This window comes from Scyliorhinus torazame, chromosome 16, assembly GCF_047496885.1.
Source record: "Scyliorhinus torazame isolate Kashiwa2021f chromosome 16, sScyTor2.1, whole genome shotgun sequence".
In the NCBI taxonomy this organism is placed as follows: domain Eukaryota; kingdom Metazoa; phylum Chordata; class Chondrichthyes; order Carcharhiniformes; family Scyliorhinidae; genus Scyliorhinus; species Scyliorhinus torazame.
This window is the reverse complement of record NC_092722.1, coordinates 36,292,839-36,315,885: the sequence shown is the minus strand read 5'-3', so window position 1 is coordinate 36,315,885 and position 23,047 is coordinate 36,292,839. Positions and strand designations below refer to the sequence as shown.

Genomic DNA, 23,047 nt, shown 5'->3' with positions numbered 1-23,047 from the left:
TCTGGCATGCAGAGAGCGTGTGTGTCGTATTCTGATAGGGATGTGTGTCTGGTATACAGAGGGAGACAGTAGTAAAGAGCAAGCATGCATCAAGAATACAGATGAAGCACACATCTGTATGCTTGTGAGAGAGAGGTACCATGTGTCAGTGATAAAGGGGAGCCTGTGTCAGTGCTGAGGGAGGCCTGTGCCACTTATAAAAGGGAGCCTGTGCCAGTGCTTTGTTGAGCATGCGCCAGTACTTTGTTGAGCACATGCCACTACTGGAGGGAAGCCTATGCCAGTGTTGGAGGGGAGCCTATGCCAGTGTTGGAGGGGAGCCTATGCCAGTGTTGGAGGAGAGCATATGCCAGTGTTGGAGGGGAGCCTATGCTAGTACTGGATGAGAGTCTGTGCCTGTCCGAAAGGGAGTTGGGCTTGAGAGTGGGCATTTCAGATAACAAGGCCTGGATGGCTAAAAGCACATTCCCTTGGGGGAATAGAGTGTTCTGGGTAGGGTGATCAGTCAGGAATTGATTATAGAGATGGCCAAGACTATGAAAGGATTTAAATGTGAGGATGAGAATTTTAAATTGAAAGTACTGGATGACCAGCAGTTGGTAGGATAGGTTGATAGGAGGACAGGTTGAAGTAGATGAAATGAAATTAAATGAAAATCGCTTATTGTCACAAGTAGGCTTCAAATGAAGTTACTGTGAAAAGCCCCAAGTCGTCACATTCCGGCGCCTGTTCGGGGAGGCTGGTACGGGTATTGAATCGTGCTGCTGGCCTGTCTTGGTCTGCTTTAAAAGCCAGCGATTTAGCCCAGTGTGCTAAACCAGCCCCTGTGAGGTGTGTATGGAAGAAGGCATTTTCTGTGGAGAAGGGGTCAAAAGTTGATCTTTGGGCTAAATTGGACATCAAGGTCAAGGACAGTCTAGTACAGCCTGAATCAATATTTGGGAGGGGGTCATAGTTGGTGGCAGGTTATTGTGTTGGGGCTGGGCCTGAAAACAGGGCTACTCCTTATATTTAACCAGTGAAAATTGAGGCTCATTTCAAGCTGGACAAAGAGGTTGCGAAGCATTGAAGAAAGATCAGTCTCAGCCACAGAGAATGGAGTTCATGACTAGGATTAGGGTGGTTTCACTTCGATAGCAGTGGTGGAAACCTGGCCGGTCCTCGCTTAATTATGTTTGGAAATTAGGGAGTATTTATATTTATAGGAAGTATGTTACAGAAATAAAGTTGTTTGGTAATCTAGCATAGCTAATGTTATTGGTCTGCTATGTTTTGTGGAACACCATTTGTATTTTTTCATAAATATTGAATTTTTTTCATCATAACCAAATTCATATAAAACAATTAACCCAAGTTACAATATCAAAAAATGACAATCAAAAACACAATTTAACTTAACCCCCAGCACTAAACAAAGCCCCTGAAGAGCTGATAGTGTCCAGCTCTTTAATAAAGGAAATGAATGGCTGCCATCTTAGGTAGACCCCCTAATCGTGTATTTGCCATCTCCAAATGCAAGAATGACATGAGGTCACCAAACCAAGCTGCAGCACTTAAACAAGTAGGAGACCTCCACACAAGCAGAATTTGTCTCTGGGCTATTAACGAGGCAAAGGCAAGGACATCCGCCTTCACTCTCCTCTGCAGCACCGGAGAGTCTGATACCCTGAAAATGACCACCAGTGGACATGTCTCCAAATTGACATTAAGTATCTCTGACATGGTGTTGAAGAAAGATGAATAGTATTTGAATGAAGTGTTTTCACATATGCTACATTCTAGAATTTTCTAGTCAGCTTTTCAAAAGCTCACAATTAAATGTATGGTCATAGGGTTAGACGGCACCAACTTTCAGGTTTTGGGGAACTCAATGTGGTCATTGATAAGTTTCTTTTGATACCAAGCAACATTCATGTTACACAAGCGCCTGGCAATGACCATCTCCTACAAAAAAGAATCTAACCATCACCACTTAACATTCAATGGCATTACCATTGCTGAATCTCCCTCGATCAACATCCCATTGACCAGCAACTGAATGGGACCAAACATACAAATACTGTGGCTAGAAAAGTAAATCAGAGGCTGGGAACTTGGCAGTGAGTATACCTCCGCCTGACTTGCCAAAGCCTGTCCACCACCAACAAGGCACAATTCATGAGTGCGATGGAATGCTCACCACTTGCCTGGTTGAGTGCAGCTCCAACAACACTCAAGAAGCTTGGCATCAACAAGGACGGAACAGCTCTGCCTGATCGACACTCGCCCATCTCCTTCAACGTTAATTCCCTCCACCACTAATACACAGTGGCAGCAGTGTGTACCATCTACAAGATGCACTGCAGCAAATCAGCAAGGGTTCTTTGAAGAGCATCTTCCAAACCCATGATCTGTACTACCTAGAAGGATAAGGGCAGCAGCCACATGGGGACACCACCACCTGGAAGACACACAACATCCTGACTTGGAAATATATTGCCATTCCTTCCCTGTCGTTTAGTCGTGATCCTGAAAGTCCCGCCCTAATAACACTGTGGGTGTACCTACACCACATATACTGCAGCAGTGCAGGAAGGCAGCTCACCAATATCCTTTTTAGGGCAACCAGGAATGGGCAACAATTACTGGCCCAGCCAACAAAGCCCACAACCTGTGAAAGAAAATGATAAAAGTATAGCTGCTCAATATATACCCCTCGTGTCTGGCCTCTTTGGACTAATTTCTTGATTTTAGTTCCAGTGACACTTGAAGCAAGACTGTCATTTCAATCCTCTGCATTAGTTGTGAAATTTATTCCGGTTAGATGTGAACTCCAACTTGTGATTCACAGGTTTAAACTTACATTTCAGGTAGCCAGACTAAGCTGCAAATACTGAACAACAGAGTTACTTACACACCAAACTGAAGAGAAAAACTTTGGATAATCCCAATTTGGCCAGACAATCATTGTCGCTGTCTCTTCCATTAGGGGCTTGTTTAGCACAGGGCTAAATCGCTGGCTTTGAAAGCAGACCAAGGCAGGCCAGCAGCACGGTTCAATTCCCGTACCAGCCTCCCCGAAATGGCGCCGGAATGTAGCGACTAGGGGCTTTTCACAGTAACTTCATTTGAAGCCTACTTGTGACAATAAGCGATTTTTATTTCATTTCATGTAGCATGAGGTTAGAACGAACTCCTGCTTCCGTGCATCCTGTTCACAGTTGTGCTGCTTCATTTCATCCCACAATGTTTTAAGCTGACAATGTTTTGCAATCTCGCTTTACTTGACCTGTTTTCAATCTTCATCAAAATTCCCAATATTGCAATGTATGTTATTGACAGTTTAATACTCTTCATTTTGCTCGTCTGAAGTTAAATATTACACGGCTAAGAAGTTCAGATTGTATCTAAATTTCCCCAAAACAACTGAGGTCTGAAATGGCATAAACCACTTGTGGGAGGCCACAATTACTTTCATCATTATTAATCACAGTGTCAAATTTTCATTAGCACATTGACTGTGTAATGTGATGAGGCTGGACATTAACTGCTCTACTCCCTCACTTGCATTTTTGCAGCCAGGCGTCAAACTCTCCGAAAAGTGATGGGTGGGACCCAAAGAAGCCTCACAGAGATCTGGGCGCCCTTTTTAAAGAGCGCCCCCATCTCAAAGTGCGAGTGCAATCTCCACCTCCCCCATGTTAAATAGATTAAGTACATTTAACAGTAATATGCTTCTGCTGTTGCTACACACATATCAGAGAATTTCTTATCCTTGGTGTGTTGGGGATAAAAATGTCTTCAGTTTATTGATTGTACAAAGAATTTAAAAACAAACTATAAACTCATCTGACAGTAATTACACAGTAAAGGTTAGAATTTGCTGATGATGCTTCTTTAAACATAGTAATAACATTGAACATTTTAAATAGACTTTATTAAGATCAAACCAAATGTTGAAAAATTACCTCACCAATTCTGGACATGAGAAGGGTTTCTAGCATTTCTGATTGTTCCTTGTTAGGAATGAAATTAGAAGTGTTAAGAGTATAATGTGGGAAAATGTCAGATTGTCCATTTTGGCAGGACGAATATAAAAGTAGAGTATTATTTAAATGGAGAGGGGGATCTGGGTGTCCTTGTACATGATGCACACAAAAAAATAACATGCAAGTAATTAGGAAGGCAAATGGAATATTGACCTTTATTGCAAGGGGGATAGAAAATAAAAGTAGGCAAGTCTTGTTACAGCTGTAAATGGCATTGATGAGACTGCAACTAGGGGACTGTGTACAGTTTTGGTCTCCTGATTTAAAGACAGATATACTTGAATTGGAAGCAATTCAAAGAAGGTTCACTTCCTGAGGTGAAGGGGTGCCTTATGAGAAAATATTGAGCAGGTTGGTCCTATACGCATTGGAATTTAGAAGAATGAGAGGCCATCTTGTTTAAACATGTATGATTCTGAGGGAGCTTGACAAAATGTTGGGTACTTACAACCTATGTTGTCAACACTTACAGTTCTAAAAAAGGAATTGTGGTACATCATCCTAGCAATAATATCACGTTTGGATTCTATGTCAGGGTTACCTTTGCCAATTGAGTGTGTTGGCAATGCTTTTCAAACCAACTCCTCAGGGAGTTAGTTTGGGTTTGACTCCACAGAAGCTACAGTTCAACTGAGAGCTGTGAGGAATGGAAACGTTCACACTGGTACAACAGCAGGGTTTCTCTTCTAAGGCTTAGTTGAAGGGGCAAAGTTGGGGGAAAACATCTAATTCACTGAACTGGGGACAGCTAGATGTCCACACTCTGTACCAGGGATGGAAAAGGTGATGTGAATCTTCACCTCACATGAAAAAAGAGCCAACCATGTTTGAAGCTGAAGAGGGTTCCATGCCCAGATTTGCACACAATATAGTGGGACAGCTTAAAAAAAAAATTAGTTTAAGATAGGTCCAAATTGGCTACATCAGCATTCTGGAAATAAACAGTCTTTCAATTAAGGAAAACTGAAAACGTCCTGTACAGAACAGTCAAATATTATTTAAGGCAGGGGAGATAAATACTCACAATGGATGAAAGATCCACATTAATCATTTTTCTGTCATCCATGGTAATTGGTTGTAGACCTGCTACGTGTAGCTGTACTGAAGAACTACGATAGACAAAATTCAGCAGCCAGTCCCCCCTGTTGGAGCAGAAAGAATTCACTTGACAGAAAAGATTTGATGAAAAAACGTTTGTTCAGAGCGAGATCAGCATAACATCAAAGGCAATTCTGCCCCGACTATTACTTAATTCTCTACATAAGATTGGATCTGCTTTAAGCTCAATCTCACCCGTCCAAACTGGTTTCTCCTTTTAAATAAATTTAATTTTTAACAAATACATTACACCACAACATTAGGATTAGATTTAGAAATACTAATTGATATATCGTGATCAGGGTCTTTAGTAAGATAGGCAGGTTTCCCCATGGAAATAAATTTACCACCAAATCTAGCCCACTGTACCAGCCTGGCTGGGGTACTGATCAAAATATTTCAAACTCTCCCAGGTCCTCTAGAACCATGGAAGTTAATAGCCCATACAAGGACGCTGATTGTTCACTGTGGCTGTGCTGACTCATTAACAATCCCAGACTAGACTTCCGGTGGCGGCAATGGGGGAGTAAGTCGCATACTTGGTGGCTCCCACTCTGGCCGGGCTTTTGGACCTTTTTCCTGACTTTTTCGTGGCTTTGAGTTCTGATTTTGAAAGTGCGGGCATTTAAGCACTGGATCCACACAGTGGTGCATGGAACAGAAAACCCCAAGGGATCGTAAGGGAAGAAATAGAAAGATAAGCAAGGGCTGGGTAGAAGTGGCTGCTGAAGCTAACATGGCCGAGGTTTGGACCCCTGCTGCGACGGCCCAGCCATCGATGGAGGAGCTGATGCAGGTCACCCAAGAGGGCTTCGCCAGACAGAAACAAGATTGTCTCGACCCAATAAAGGAGTCGGTCAATCAGATGGAACGTAGGCTGGATGCCCAGGATCGGACGATCCAGAAGTTGGAGAAAGCACTGGCGGACCAGGAGGAGCACAAAACGGTGGTGGAGTTGGAGGTGGGGATGCTGAAGGATCAGCAGAAAAGGCTGTTAGAAAAGGTGGAAGATCTAGAGAACAGCGCGCGCCGGCAGAACTTAAGAATTGTCGGTCTCCCTGAAGGGCTGAGGGGGCTGATGCGGGCGCTTTTGTGGTAAATATGTTCCAGAAGCTTCTGGGGGAGGGGGCTTTTCCCCGACCGTTGGAGGTGGACAGGGCGTACAGGGCGATGGCGAGGAAGCCACGGCCGGGGGACCCTCCAAGGGCGATGGTGGTTCGGTTCCACAGATTTTTGGATAAAGAGTGTGTCCTCCAGTGGGCCAAATGTACCAGGAGCTGCAAGTGGGACAATAGCATATTGCGCCTCTATCAGGACCTGAGTGTGGAGGTGGCCAGACGGAGGGCAGGCTTCAGGCAAGTGAGATCCTGTTCAAGAAGAAAGTGAAGTTCGGGCTCCTCTACCCGGCGTGCCTCTGGGTCTCCCATGAGGACCAGCACCATTACTTCGAGTCGCACGAAGAGGCGATGGATTTTGCCAAGAGGAGTCTGGCGCAGAACTGAGAACGTTTTGGACTTAAGTGGCGGTATCTTTCTTTTTGTTTGAACGATGTATATACGGCTTGACTATTGCCTTTTTTTTGTCTTTGAAGTTTCGGTGAAGATGGGGAGTAAACGATATTTGTTTTTTGTTGGGTTGTTCGGTGTCTTGATGGGGATGGTTGGTGGGGGCTTTTTTCATTTTGCATTACTTTAAATTGTATTATTGAGGGGTTTTCTTGTGGGTGTCTGTGTCTCTCTTGGGTTGTCTCCTATGATAATTAGGCGATTGTTCGGATTTGGTTTGATGCGGGAAGCGGTTTCGATGGGCGGGCGGGGGGGGGGGGGGGGGGGGGGGGGGGTAGGAAACAATAGGCGAGACACCTTGTGGCGCAGGAGGCGAGGGTCACCAGCCCAGCCAGGTGAGCTAGTCCACGCAAGCACAGTGGGGGGTGTGTATTGGTTCAATACGGGGCAGGAGTTGGGTTATCGGGTGATGTTGCTCGGAGGAGGGGGGGAGTTACTCTGCTGACGAGGGAGGGACCTGGGTTCGGGGACGGAGAGGAGGTCGGGGGTGAGGGCTACCTGGAGGCGGGCAGATGGTGGAGCGGCGCATGGGCCGGGGGGGGCAGGCCCAGAAAGGGGGATGGCTGATCGGCGGCAGGGGGGGCAACCAGGCTGATCACCTGGAACGTTAGAGGGCTGAATGGCCGGTCAAGAGGGCCCGTGTGTTCGTGCACCTGAGGGCTCTGAAGACGGACGTGGTGATGTTGAAGCAGACCCACCCGAGAGTGGCGGATCAAGTCAGGCTGAGGAAGGGCTGTGTCAGTCAGGTCTTCCATTCGGGGGTGGATACCAAGACGAGAGAGGTGGCGCTTTTAATTAATAAGCGGGTGCAATTCCAGGCGGGCAGTATAGTTTCGGGCGGGGGGGCCCGTTATGTTATGATGAGCAGTAAGCTGGAGGGGAGGAAGGTGATATTGGTTAATGTCTGTGCGCCGAACTGGGCGATGTTGAAATCATCAAGAGGGTGCTGGGGAAGATACCGGATCTGGATTCGCACAAGTTGGTGATGGGAGGGGATTTTAATACGGTTATCGACCCCAGCCTGGACCGGTCCTGCTCGAAAATGGGGAGGGTGCCAGCGATGACAAAGGAGCTGATAGGGTTCATGGAGCAGATGGGGGGGAATCGACCCATGGAGGTTTAGGCAGCCGACGGCTAGGGAGTTTTCTTTCTACTTGCATGTACATGAAGTGTATTCCCGGATCGATTTTTTCATTTTGAGCAGGGATCTGCTGGCGGGGGTGGTGGACACGGGGTGCTCGGCCATCACTATTTCGGACCATGCCCTACACTGGGTGGAACTGCAGGCCAGTGAGGAGAGCTTCCAACGCCCGCAGTGGCGATTGGACGTGGGCTTGTTGGCGGACGAGGCGGTAAGCGAGAGATTAGGGAAGTGCATGTAGGACTACCTGCAGGTCAACGACACAGGGGAAGTCTCAGCAGCGGTGATCTGGGAGGCGCTGAAGGCAGTGGTGAGAGTTGATTTCAATCCGAGCTCATAGTGACAGGACGGACAGGGCAGAGACGGACCGACTGATCAAGGAGATCCTACGGGTAGATAGGAGGTATGCGGTGACCCCAGGGGCGGAACTGTTAAGGGGGCGCCGGAGGCTGCAGACTGAGTTTGGGGTACTGTCCACTGGCAAGGCAGTAGAGCAGCTTAGAAAGGCGAGGGGGACGCTGTATGAATATGGAGAGAAGGCCAGCAGAATGCTGGCACAGCAGCTGAGGAAGAGGGAGGCGGCCAGGGGAATTAATAAGGTGGTCGACGGAGATGGGAACCTGGTAGGGAACTCGGCTGGGCTAAACAGGGCATTTACGGACTTTTATAGTGCACTTTATTGCTCGGAGCCCCCCACTGGGCCCGAGGAGATGAAACGCGTTCTGGAGTGTTGACCTTCCCAAGGGTGGGTAGGGAGCTGGTGGGCGAGTTGGGGGCTCCGATTCGGGCCGAAGAAATATCTGAGGGCTTGAAGACGATGCAGTCAGGTAAAGCTCCGGGGCCAGCTGGGTTCCCGGTGGAATTTTACAAGAAATTTCGGGGATATTTGGGCCGGTGCTGGTTAAGGTTTTTAACGAGGCGAGGGATAGAGGGGTGCTGCCCCTGACGATGTCACAGGCCACCATCTCGTTAATATTGAAGCGGACAAGAACCCGGAGCTATGTGGGCCCTATAGGCCGATCACGTTGCTTAATGTGGATGCTAATTTGCTGGCCAGGGTGCTGGCCTCCAGGATTGCAGATTGTGTGCTGGAGGCGATTATGGAGGACCAAACCGGATTTGTCAAGGGTAGGCAGTTGGTAGCCAATATAAGAAGGCTGCTTAATGTGATTATGATGCCCCCGGAGAGAAGGGAAGTTGAGGTAGTTGTGGCCATGGACGCAGAGAAGGCGTTCGACCGGGTAGGGTGGGACTATCTCTGGGAGGTGCTGGGACGGTTTGGGTTTGGTAGGGGCTTTATCGACTGGGTCAGGCTGTTGTGCCAGGCTCCGGAAGCCAGTGTAAGGACGAATAAGATGACCTCGGACTATTTTCGGCTGCATCGGGGGACAAGACAGGGATGTCCCCTCTCCCCACTGCTGTTTGCGTTAGCCATAGAGCTGCTGGCAATTGCTCTGAGAGCTTCTAGGGCTGGAAAGGGCTGGTTAGGGGGGGTGGAGCATAGGGTATCGCTATATGCGGGTGACTTACTCCTATATGTAGCAGATCCAGGGACAGGGATGAGGGAGATTATGGCGATTCGGGGGGAATTTGACCGGTTTTCGGGATACAAATTGAATATGACGAAGAGTGAGATGTTTGTAGTCCAGGCAAGAGGTCAGGACGGCCAACTGGGGGAGTTACCGTTCAGGTTAGTGGGAGACAATTTTAGATATCTAGGGATACAAGTGGCGCGCGACTGGGGCCGTTACACAAGTTGAACTTGTCCCGGCTGGTTGAGCAGATGAGGGGTGAGTTTCGGAGATGGGATGCGCTCCCACTATCACTGGCAGGAAGGGTGCAGACGGTTAAGATGACGATATTGCCAAGATTTTTATTTGTGTTCCAATGCCTCCCGATTTTCATCCCACGGTCCTTTTTTAAGAGGATCAACAAAATTATTTTGGGCTTTGTTTGGGCGGGTAAGTTCCCACGGGTGAAAAAAGTGATGCTCGAGAGGAATCGGGTGGGGGGCTGGCCCTGCCAAATTTTAGTAATTATTACTGGGCGGCCAATATTGCGATGCTAAGGAAGTGGTAGTGGGGACGGAGGCGGCTTGAGAGCAGATAGAGGCAGTCTCTTGCAGGGGCACCAGCTTTGCCGTTCCCGCTGGCGAGATATTCTACCAGTCCTGTGGTGGTGGCGGCCCCGAGGATCTGGGGTCAATGGAGGAGATATGTTGGTGCAGTGAGAGCATCGGTTTGGTCCCCAATATGTGCCAACCATCGGTTCGCTCCTGGGAGCCGAGATGGGGGATTTCGGGTATGGCAAAGGGCGGGAATTGAGAAGACGGGGGAACTGTTTCTGGAAGGGAGCTTCCCCAGCTTGAGGGCGCTGGAGGAGGAGTTCGGGTTGGCAGCAGAGAATGATTTTAGATATCTTCACGTGCGGGACTTTCTGCGCAGGCAGGTATCATCCTTCCCACTCCTGCCACTAAGAGGGATTCAAGATAGGGTAGAGTCTAGGGGATGGGTGGGGGAGGGGATCGTCTCGGACATCTACAAAGAATTAATGGGGGCAGAGGAGACGCATATAGAAGAGCTGAAGCGTAAGTGGGTGGAGGAACTGGGGGGGGTGAGATGGAAGACGGCCTATGGGCGGAGGCGCTGAGCAGGGTCAATGCGACCGCTACATGCGCAAGGCTCAGCTTGATCCACTTTAAGGTGATACACCAGGCGTACATGACAGCGGCCCGGATGAGTAGACTTTTTTGGGGGGAAGACAAGTGTGTCAGGTGTGCGGGTGGACCAGCGAACCATGTTCACATGTCCTGGGCATGCCCAAAACTTAGGGGATATTGGCAAGGGTTCGCAGATGTCATGTCCAGGGTATTGAAAACAAGGGTGGAAATGAGTCCAGGGGTAGCGATCTTTGGGGTGTTGGAAGACCTGGGTGTTGAGCAGGAGAGAGAGGCAGATGTTCTGGCCTTTTCCTCCTTGGTAGCCCGGCGACGGATATTACTGGCTTGGAGGAAGTCTCGGCCTCCGAAGTCAGAGGCCTGGTTAACCGACATGGCGCGCTTTCTCGGCCTGGAAAAGATCAAGTTCGCTTTGAGAGGGTCGGTGTCAGGGTTCGCCTGGAGGTGGCAACCATTCATTGACTTCTTTGCGGAGAATTAATCGTCAGCGCGGGGGGGGGGTTAGGGTAGTATAGAGTAGGGGGTTAAATAGGCTGGCCTTGGAGGGACGGATGTCGGCGGTTGCTTTTTGATTACTGTTCTTTGTACTCTATTGTTTTTGTACTGTGACTGTTATGCCAAAAATACCTCATTAAAAATTGTTTGTTTAAAAAAAAACAATCCCAGACTAATTCAACTATCCTTTTTTGCAACAGCCAAGTATCTTCAAATGCTCTCTCCTTCTCCCTTTAAAAAAATACAATGGCCTATACTCAACTTTTCAGTCTGGCAAGGCATTCCATGCTCCAACAACTCTTGAACAATATTTCTCATAACCTCTCTTAATGAAAATTTAAATTGATAATCAACGACACTGAAACAAGAAGCGTCTTTCTGTCCTTACACTGCTAACATTTTTCAAAGTTAAAAAACTGTATTATGTTTCCTTTTATAAAAACATTATCCATGCAGTACCATTTTTCATGACTTCAAGTCATTTCAAAAAACTTCATAGCCATTAGTATCAACGGAAATACTCCTGTATCTTAAGACTCTCCTCATGCCTATTTCTCATTGTCCAAACATTCTAGAAAGATCATGCTTTAAGCTCTCTTCATTTTTTTTTCTATAAATTTAAAGTACCCAATTCATTTTTCCAATTAAGGGGCAATTTAGCGTGGCCAATTCACCTACGCTGCACCTTTTTGTGTTGTGGGGGTGAGACCCATGCAGACACAGGAAGAATGTGCAAACTCCACACGGACAGTAACCCGGGGCCGGGATCGAACCCGGGTCCTCGGCACAGTGAGGCAGCAGTGCTAACCACTGCACCACCGTGCTACCCCGCTCTCTTTGTTCAATATACTTCCTCGACTGGGAATTTCCAAAACGGGAGCTAATCATGGCCAAACTATTTTCTTGTAAAAGTTACCAACAAATTTTTCAATTCGCCTGAGCAATGGAACGCAGTGAGCCTTTCATAATTAATGATCTGAATATGCAAAAATTGTCCTTTCTTTGAACTTGTATTCTGGTTGGTGCTTCCTAGCCCATCCATCACTTCGTATTTATCTACTTTATGTTATATGAGCAAAGTCAGGAATTCTGGCCCTGATAATAAGTCACTGGTGCTAAACTCTCAAAGTGCAGAACATGTTTGTGTGTACCTGCAGTAGCCATTAATTATTCTCCCCGCAACCACTTTAGTGAGGGGCTGCCAATGTTTGGCCCCACCTTCCACTGGTGCTCCCAGCAACACAACATCTTCAATAATTCCTACAGAATCTGCAAAACAAAAGGAAAAGAGGGCCATGATGAAATCTCTGTGTCTTCGGCCTGACTAGCAGCTGCTCCATTAATTATCTCTCTTCCATCATAAAGTCAGAGGCGGGGATGTTTACAGATGATTGCATAATGTTCAGCACCATTCGCGACTCCTCAGATACTGAAGCAATTCGTGTCCAAATGCAGCAAGACCTGGACAATATGTAGGATTGGGCTGACAAGTGGCAAGTAACATTCACATCATACAAGTGCCAGGCAATAACCATCTCCAACAAGATCTAACAATCGCCATTGCCATATCGGAATCCTCCATTATCAACATTCAAGATTACCATTGATTAGAAACTGAGCTAACCATATAAATACTGTGGCTACCAGTGCACGTCAAAGGTTAGGAATCCTGCAGCGGGTAACTGACCACTTGACCCCCTCCCAAAGCCTGTCCACCATCTACAAGGCACAAGTCAGGAGTGTGATGGAATTCACTTGTCTGGATGAATGCAGCTCCAATAACACTCAAGAAGCTCAACACCATCTTGGACAAAGCAGCCAGCTTGATTGCTCCCCCTTCCACAAACATTTAATCCCTTCACTACCGATGAACATTAACAACCGTGTGTACCATCTACAAGATGCACTGCAGGAACTCACCAAGGTTCCTTAGGAAGCCTCTTCCAAACCCACGACCTACTACCATCTAGAAAGACAAGAGCAGCAGATACATGGGAACACCACCATGTGGAGATTCCCCTCCAAGTCACTCACCATCCTGACTTGGAGATATATCGCTGTTCCTTCACTGCCGCTGGGTCAAAATCCTGGAATTCTCTCCCTAACAGCACTGTGGATGTACCTGCACCTCAGGGACTGCAGTGGTTTAAGAAGGTAACTAACTCACCACCACCTTCTGAAGGGAATCTAGGGTTGGGCAATAAATGCCGGCCTAGCCAGCGCTGCCCATGTCCCGTAAATGAATTTTTAAAAACAGTCAAGGTTAGCCATTTCAACAGCTTTTAGCTTACTTTCTTATTGAACTGAGAGTTTGCCTCCAATATTATATGCAGGGTGCATTTTGTTTATCGCTCGAGTAAATGTTTCATTCTGTGGCCAGTGTAGAATGCATATTATAGATGTGTTATATCACCAATTGCAACAGTCATTTATGCACAGCAAGATCCATCAACCAGCAATGATTAAATCCCACCCAGTCAACCTCCTTTTGTCGATGTTGGTTGTCGGGGAAACATTGGTCTGAATATCACCCTACTCCCTGATCATCTTCTTGAACCGCACTCGGGTCTTTATTGCATACCTCAACCACTGGAGGAGGCTTAGATGGTTTATCATCTAATTTGAAATACAGCACCACCAACGACGCAGCACTTTCTCAGCACTGCACCAAATTGTCACCCTAGGTTGTGTGCTCAAGTCCTGGTTTGGCAATTCAACAGACAACCTCCTGACTCAAGACACGACAGTGCCAACTGAGCCAAACAGACACACAAATTATCTCAGGATGCTGTAGTGTAGAATGTACCTGACAGTATTCAAACCTTTTTATTGCAGTACAATTGCATGGCTTTTAATTGAAAACTTTAACCCTGAGAAAAATCATTCAGAATAATTAAGGAAGCTGCAGCTGACCTCAGCAATTAGGGCAAAGTTTTCCAACTCGCAGCTGCCCAAGGATCCTTGCTGGAATGTGTACACAGCAGTACGGGCAGGATTGTCTCCGCTATGACAATTCTAACTCTCAAACAGAACATCCAAGTGGGTGGTGTACTGTATGAGGGAGAGTCTGGTGGAACACACGTCCAGCACATACTAAAGTAAAGTAAAGTACGCTTATTGTCACAAGTAGGCTTCAAATGAAGTTACTGTGAAAAGCCCCTGTGAATGTCGCCACATTCCGGCGCCTGTTCGGGGAGGCTGGTACGGGAATCGAACCGTGCTGCTGGCCTGCCTTGGTCTGCTTTAAAAGCCAGCGATTTAGCGCAGTGTGCTAAACCAGCCCCTAATAGGATCCAAAGCTGTGACCTGCAGGTCTCTGCAACTGAGCACCAGAATACCTGTGCAGCTCGAGGTCCATTCTTCGTACTTTATTTCTGTCTCCTACTTAGGATCTGATGAAAAACAAGATGAATGACAGTCTTGGTCTGTATCCTTGTGTCACGGTAAGAAGGGGACTTCTGCTTTACAAAGCAATTGCTGAATGACGCTGATGTTTACATACACTGAGTTGTCCAAATATGTTTCACAGTAAATATTAATCATGCTGAATGCTAAAATGCATTATAAAACCATTCTCACCAATCAGTTTAGCCTGCCCCTCAAGGCAACACCCGTCACTTTGTAGAATGTGCCTTTATATTGTTGCACTGATTTAAAATGTTTGTCACTCAAATCCTGAGAGGCTGCGCCCACTTCATATAGTTTAGCATATTGATCAGTAAAAACCAAAAGAGAGTTAATTTGTGCTGGGTTCTAGTTTCTTTTATAAAAATAAATTTAGACTACCCAATGATATTTTTTCCAATTAAGGGGCAAATTAGCGTGGCCAATCCACCTAACCTGCACATCTTTGGGTTGTGGGGGTGAAACCCACGCAGACACGGGGAGAACGTGCAAACAACACACGGACAGTGACCCGGGTTGGGATCGAACCCAGATCCTCAGCGCCGTAGGCTGCAGTGCTAACCACTGAGCCACCGTGCCGCCCATGGGTTCTAGTTTCATGGGTACCACCTGCCCTATTGCATTTATCTTAAGGGCCATTCTGCCTCATAGTCTAGACTTGATTAAGTAGATAAGATCCTGAACGGTCCTGACAAGGTGATTGTGGAAAGGATGTTTCCTCTTGTGGATGATCCCAGAACTAGGGAGCACTGTTTTAAAATTAGGGGTCACCCTTTTTGGACAGTTATGAGGAAAACCTTTTCTCTCAGAAGGTTGTGCGACTTTGGAACTCTGCCTCAGAAGGTTGTGGAGGCGGGGTCAATGAATATAATAATAATCTTTATTAGCGTCACAAGTAGGCTTACATTAGCACTGTAATATTTTTAAGGCAAAGGTAGATTGATTCTTGTTAGGCAAGGAAATCAAAGGTTATTGGGAGTAGATGGGAATGTGGAATTGAAACACAAACAGGTTAGCCATGTTCTGGGCGGCGCGATGGCGCAGTGTTTAGCACTGCTGCCTACAGCTCTGAGGACCCAGGTTTGATCCCGGCCCTGGGTCACTGCATGTGTGGAGTTTGCACATTCTCCCCATGTCTGCATGGGTCACACCCCCACAACCCAAAGATGGGCAGCGTAGGTGAATTGGCCACACTAAATTGCTGCATAATTGGAAAAAAATAATTGGATACTCTAAATGTATAAAAAAAGCGGGCACTGGTCTTATTGAATGGTGGAGAAGGCTCAAGGGGCCGAATGGGCTAGCCCATACTCAAATTTTGTATGTTTGTACCACGGCTGACCTTGGTCTTGACATTCCCTGATGTCGACTCAAATTCACTCTCCAGCAGACGTCACATGGACAGCTGGGACTGGGTGATTTTATTTCCTCCGCCTCGGATTTGGATTGCTGAGGTAAAATATATCTTGCAAGTTCTTTGCTCAACACCTGGCAGCCTTCAACTACCAGGATACTGGTAGAACCTGGCCACCTGAAGCTCTGAATTATCTCTACTTGCCTCAGATATATCTTATTGTGTCACATGTTTCCTGTGGCCAAAATATTGGGCAACCTCAGTCAGCAACTCATGGCACCTGACAGCCTAACCAGCTGGTGCTTCACCAAGAACCATTATGGTTCTTTTGATTCTTTTTACCCTCTTTTACTTAGCTTTTTTGGAATATTCTCATTCGCATAAAGGGTTCAGGTTCACTCAGTCAAGGAGTCACTGTGGCTGATACAGCAAAGGAGGTTAAATCACATCAGTGGAGATGCACAAGGTATTTTCTGATCTAGTGTTAAAGAGCATTTGCTGTTCGAGTCAGAACTACTGCCCAGTACAGACAATTTGAACATTGTAATTTATTATTCGTGGCAAATTTAATGCTTCAACTGAGGAATGGAAAGAGAAAACATCAAAGTTGGGACTGCAATTTAACAATACTCAGACTTTCCCACCGGGCAGCACACTGCTGCCTCACAGCGCCAGGAACCCGGGTTCGAATCCAACCTCGGGCAACTGTCTGTGTGGAGTTTGCATGTTCTCCCCGTGTCTGCGTGTTTCCGCTGGGTGCTCCGGTTTCCTCCCACAGTCCAAAGCTGTGGTTTGGTGGACTGGCCATGCTAAATTGCCCCTTAGTATCCAAAAGATTATGTGGGGTTACTGGGACAGGGTGGGGTGTGGGGCTGGGTAGGGTACTCTTCTGGAGGGTGGTGCAGACTCGGTAGGCCGAATGGCCTCCTTCTGCGCTGTAGTGATTCTATGACTTGCTAAATGCTGTCGGCTCACATGGCTGAAGCTGCATGCCATGCAGAATGTGAGTTTAGCAGATAAAAGCGGTGATTTAAATAAAAGACAGATTTTCCAACTGTATTTTCAGGGGCTGCTTTATCTTTACTAATCACTGCCTCCACTTCAGTGTCTGTGCACAAGTATATGAGCATGAGTGGGAGCGAAGCTGAAGAAGATGGCTCTGCTGACATTTAGCTAGAGATACATTTATCTCACCAAAAATGTTGTAATTAATGGGAAAAACTTGGGGGCTAGTGAGATAGAAGAGGAAAAGCTTGCCTTGTGCTTCCAAATGATGCTGGTGAGAATGGCATATTAATAATGAACAGGCAAAGGCCATTGAATGTTTATAATGTGATGAGCAGCAGTACACAGCAAATTGTACTTGCAGCGCAGCTGCAGACAGAGATCATACAGAAAACTGTTCACAGTGTGTAGCATATCTGCAGGCAGAGATTTTACAACAGACTTAAGTCACTTAGCATTTTATATTTAACCTCATGTTATAGTGGCTTCACTTAAATGCCAACTTTACTGCTTTGAAGGTAACAAGTCTCCTGGAATGGGATGGTTGTTCAATTAAAACGCTGGTTAGGCCACAGCTGGAATTCTGTGTACAGTTCTGGTTACCACATTACAGGAAGGACATAATTGCTCTGGAGTGCAAAGGAGATTTACTAGAATGTTGCCAGGACTTAAAAATTGCAGCGATGAGTAGAGATTGGACAGGCTCGGGTTATTTTCCTTAGATCAGAGGATGTTGAGGGATAACCGAATTATGGTGTACAAAATTATACGGGCCCTGGACAGGGTAGTCAGGAAATACTTGTTTCCCCTAGCTGAAGGGTCAATTACCAGAGGGGATTTAAGGTGATTTGTAGAAGGATTAGAGGGGACATGAGGAAAGACCTCGTCATCCAGAGGATGCTGGATTTTCAAATTCACTGCTTAAGTTGGTGGTTGAGGCTGAAACACTCAACTCATTTAAAAGGTGCCTGGACCTGCATCTGAAGAGCTGTAACCTGCAAGACGGCGGACCAGGTGCTGCAAAGTGGGATTAAAATGAGTGGCGAGATTCTTTTTTCCCTTTTTGATTGGCGCAGACATGATGGGCTGAATGACTTATTTCTGCACCATAACTGTTCTATGGTTCTATACTGGCAAACTATGAATTTGATGTTGAATTCACAACCATATTTGCATAAAACAGGTAGACAACTTATTGTACAAGATGCCAGGTTGTAAATCGCTGCCTCTGTAAACAGTCCCATGGAAACTGTAATCTGGCTGCGGATTCAAGCTTAAATGGCTCTACTGAGGGAGTGACTTAAAACCCTGAAGACTGATGCACAGTATAATCAAACTGCACACCAAATTCAGCCCTGCCCCACCTTCTAAGTCTCTTTTAAAGCTTCTTAAAATGCTGTAGAGGTCAATTTTCCAGAATAAACAACAATCAGCGGAGATGAACAATGCAGAACTCAGACCTGCATCCTGCAAATGAGAAAATGCTCATTAGAGGTGATTATCTGAAGTAACATTTCATTAGAGGAGAACATAGAGAATACTGGGAGAATGAGGGTGCCGAGCGAATGGGGCCACAGCAGGAGAGCACTAACACTGAGAAAGAGAGGGGAAACATGCTGGTAGAAAGAGATAAGGGCTGGGATTTTCTGCCCTGTCGTAGCAGGACCCAACACAGGGGATACCGCGGGCCAGCCAGAAGTCCCGGCAGTGGGCGGTCCTAGAAAATCCCACCCACAAAATCAATGGGAGAGGGAAAGTATTGGAACAGGTGTACAAGGAAAAAAGGAAGCAACGAAAGACAGGGAGGGCAGAACTGCGAAAGTGTTTTTCATTTTATTTTGGAAGGATTCATGGAAACAATGACTGCACCAAATGGCGAGATGGCTTTGCACTTCAATTAGGGATTTCTAAAAACTGTACTGCTCATGCGTGAATTGTGGCAACAGGGGATATTGCAGAGATAAATAACTTTTCCCTTATCCTGAATTAATTGAATTTCTTAATTCATCGGATCATCAACATTATGATTCAATTTTGTGGTTCATCTTTTATAAATCAGCTAACAATTTGCAACTTGAGTTGATGCCATTTTCCACAGCCTATATTTCTGTGCATGACGTAATACTGACTAATGATGGTGACTACATATGGAAGGCTTATTATACATTTATTTTTAGCTAAAATCTGGAAACAATGAATATCTCAAAGGATAATCAAGACAACTCTTCACAAGGGCTTAATAACACCCTACTGTGTAACAAAAAACAGTGAGAATGTTTGTAATTCCTGCAATAAGTACTTGCATTTACATGGTACCTTTAACACAGGAAAATATTTAATATAATTTCACAGGCCCATAATTGAACAAAATTTAACATGAAGTCACAGAAGCCCCTTGGGTGCATGACTACATGCTTGGTTAAAGAGCAAAAACAGAAAATACTGGGCAATATCAGTAGGTCTGATAGCATCTGTGGAGAAAAAGGAGCTAACGTTTAGTGTCTGGATGGCTCTTAAGAGTTGGGTTGTAAAGAGGATGTCAAAGAGGGTGGCATGGTAGCACAGTGGTTAGCACTGTTGCTTCACAGCATCAGGGGCCCAGGTTCGATTCCCACTTGGGTCACGTGCGGAGTCTGCACGTCCTCCCAGTGTCTGCATGGGTTTCCTCTGGGTGCTCCGGTGTCCTCCCACAAATACCGAAAGACGTGCTTGTTAGGTGAATTGGACACTTTGAGTTCTCCCTCTGTGAACCCAAACAGGTGCTGGAGTGTGGTGACTAGAGGATTTTCACAGCAACTTCATTGCCGTGTTAATGTAAGCCTACTTGTGACAATAATAAAGATTATATTATTATTAATGGAGGAAAGAGAAGTAGAGAGATGGTGCAATTTAGCTAGGGAATTCCACATACATTAGTTGCTCTAACAGTATATATTCTGCATGTTTAACTACCAGTAAGGAGGGTTGCACCAATGTCATTGATCAAAATAAAATTAATCTAAAAGAAGTGCCCCCTTTATAAAGAGGTGCAAACAATAAACACCCAAAAACGTACAGAACAAATGAAACTTGTCAAATTAAATCAGAATATTGTCCCCCAGTCTCCCCAATATCCTTCAGTCCCTCTGGCGCCCACCACTCGTGGAAAGCTTCATGAATATTGATGAACACCATGCCTTCCTACTCCATGGCCAGCCGGGCACGGACATAGCTGTGGAAGAGAGGCAGGCGGATGGAGTGATCAATCTGATTTGTCATGTCTAATGTGCCCTTTCAATAGATACCTTGAACAAGCCCAGAGGCAGACCTACGACGTGGCCCTCCAACTTGCCCACCCCACTCTGTACCCATTTTGGCTTCTACTGGAGAGTGGGCCATCCTTTGATTTCAGTATTTGAGAAAGGAATTCTAGACTTTTAGTGATGCCTCTTCTTTATACTTTAGTTAGTATTTGGAACATGATTCACAGAATTATTCTTTCACCAATGTCAACCACACCTGGGGGCTGTGATTTGATTTTTGCTACTTACACACATTGAATTTTAACCATAAAGTCAGTGCTTGCTTGTAACCCACTGCCGTTCATCTATAGCTCTTGGCTGTCCACGTGTCTTTGGGATTCTATTCATGTCTGTGAGATGTCATCAGGATTGGGAGGCAGCGCTGTTAATTTGCCTTCTCTCGTAATTTTAAATGTCTTGTGATGTGGGCGATGCTGACAAAGCCACCTTGATTGTTCACCATTCTTCACCTTGAGAGAGTGGTGATGGGCCATTTATTTGAGTCACTGCAGTCCTTGAGCTGGTGATAATTTGACAATGGTGTCAAGTAGTGAATTTCATGATTTCGACCCAATTACGATGGAGGACTGGCAGATTTGAATAGCCAACTTGGAGGTGATGGTATTTCCTAGATCTTAGGGCTCTTGGCTTCCTTGAAGCAAGGTTGCTGCACTGCATCTTGTTTGAAGCACAAGACGATGCATTTGTGGGGTAGTGATAGATGTGGCATTCTCTGGCAGTGGCACAGTTTAGGAGGACTGTTCTGTCTTCGATGGGACATTGGGCACTGGTTTCTGTTGCAGTTCCACTCATCCAGGCAAGTAGTGAGAATTGTGTTGCACTCCTGACTAGAACATTGAGAATGAAACAACGTCCTTGAGTGACTAAGACACAAGACTCCACACCCAGCTTCTGCCCCACTGATGTAGCTAGTGCTGATATGGCTGGTTCAATTAGGCTTTTGATCCTACGGTGTTGATATGGTGACTCAGCCATGATGATTACCATCAAAAGTTTTTTGAAATTTAGAGTATCCAATTACTTTTTTTTCCAATTAAGGGGCAATTTAGCGTGGCCAATCCACCTACCCTGCACATCTTTTGGGTTGTGGGGATGAGACACACGTGGACAAAGGGAGAATGTGCAAATTATGCACAGATAGTGACCCCAGGCCGGGATCAAACCTGGAACCTAAGCGCCGTGAGGCAGCAGTGCTAACCACTGTACCATCGTGCCGCACACGACCAAAAAAAGTTAAAGGCAGAGGAAGAGGAAATGTTGGAGGTCTTCAGGGCCACCATACGAGCTGGGCGGGCTAGTTAATGGGAGTGAATAGGGGGTTGCCAGGAGGAAGGTGTGGGAGGGGATGGGGTTGATTTTATGTTTGCGGATTGGGGGGGGGGGGGGCGAGAGAGAGGAAGAGTTACTGTTAGCGTGGCGCAGTTGGAAAGGGATCGATAGCGGCAGACATCAGAGGGTGGGGCTGAAGAGGCTCGTGGCCCGGGCCGGCGGCTGGCTCAAAACGTGGTATGGCTGATCGGTAGGGGAAGGGGGCGGGAGCACACCGACCAGGTTGAATGGGCCACTTAAACGGTCGCACGTGTTTACGCATCTGAGGAGTCTGAAGGTGGACGTGGCGCTTTTGCAGTTGACACACCTGAAGTTGGGGATCAGATGTGGCTGAGAAAGGGGTGGGGCAGGTGTTTCATTCGGGGCTGGTATGCGGACAAGGGTGGTAGCGGTGTTGGTAAATAAGAGAGTGGCGTTCAAGGTGGGGAGCATTGTGGCCAATCCGGGGGGTAGGTATGTAATGGTCAGTGTTAAGCTGGAGGGGATGCTGGTAGTCCTGGGAAATGTTTATGCCCCAGATTGGAATGACGTGGATTTCATGAGAGTGTTGGGGAAGATTCCGGACCTGGACTCAGTATCAGTAGAACATGGGGGCTGATTTCAATACGGTCCTAGATCCACTGGTAGAGTCCCAAGTTGTCGAGGGTATAGACAGTGGTGAGAGCGTTGACGGCGTTCATGGAGCGCATAGGAGAGGTGGACCCGTGAGGTTTGGGAGGGCAAGGGTGAAGGAATTTTCATACTTCTCCCATGTGCACTGGGTGTACTCCCGGATCAATTTTTTTGTGATGGACAAGGCGTTGTTGACGGAGGTGGCTGACTTGGAGTATTCGGTGATCGTGGTTTCTGACCATGCACTGCATTGGGTGGATTTGCAGGTTGTTCAGGGGAGGCCCAACGCCCACAGTGGCGGCTAGACATGGGGCTGTTTGCAGATGAGGAGATGTGTGAGCGGGCGCGGGCTGCCATTCGGAGTTATGTGGAGCTGAATAACACGGGGACCTCACGACTGCCACGTTTGTAGGAGGCACTCCCATGCAGTTAGAAGGGTGTTTCTTTTGATTCGGGTGCACGGGGAGAACGTGGAGCGTGAGGAGAGAGCAAGGCTGGTGGATGAGATTTTGAGGGGGGACAGGAGATATTCGGAAATGCCAGAGGTAGGGCTGTTGAAGGAGAGGCAGAAGCTCCAGATGGAGTTTGGGTAGTCTCCAAGGGGAAGGCGGTGGGACAGTTGCGGAGAGCCTGAAGGGCAGTGTGTGAATATGGGGAGAAGGAAAGCAGGGTGTTGGCCCATCAGTTGAGGAAGCAGGCAGTGGCAAGGGAGACTGGCAGGGTGGAAGGTGATAAGGGTATACTGGTGATGGACCTGGATGGTGCGAACGGGGCATTTAGGCCTTTCATAAGAGGCTGTACGAGTCGGAGCACTCCCCCCCCCCCCAAAACCGGGGAAGAGGAGATGCGGCGGTTCCTGAATGGGTTGGAGTTTCTCACGGTGGAGGAGCGGCTGGTTGAGGGCCTGGGGGCTCCATACGGGCTGAGGGAGGTAATGGATGGTAGGGAGGTGATGCAGACAGGGAAAGTCCCGCGGGCTGAACGGGTTCCCGGTAAAGGTTTATAAAATGTTTTGGGTGGACCCCCCCGCATCCCC

At 46.8% G+C, this 23,047-nt stretch overlaps 1 protein-coding gene across 2 annotated transcripts in view; it reads right to left on the bottom strand.

Moving 5' to 3' along the window:
- The window catches only part of tmco4 (transmembrane and coiled-coil domains 4), a 149,954-nt gene that overhangs the window by 26,959 nt on the left and 99,948 nt on the right, over nt 1–23,047 (bottom strand). For both annotated transcript variants that reach the window (XM_072478253.1, XM_072478252.1), the window contains exons 12-13: nt 12,156–12,273; nt 5,053–5,170 (exon numbers count right to left, since the gene is read on the bottom strand). In XM_072478253.1, coding sequence (XP_072334354.1) covers nt 5,053–5,170; nt 12,156–12,273 — 236 coding nt within the window. The remainder of the gene's footprint in view (nt 1–5,052; nt 5,171–12,155; nt 12,274–23,047) is intronic.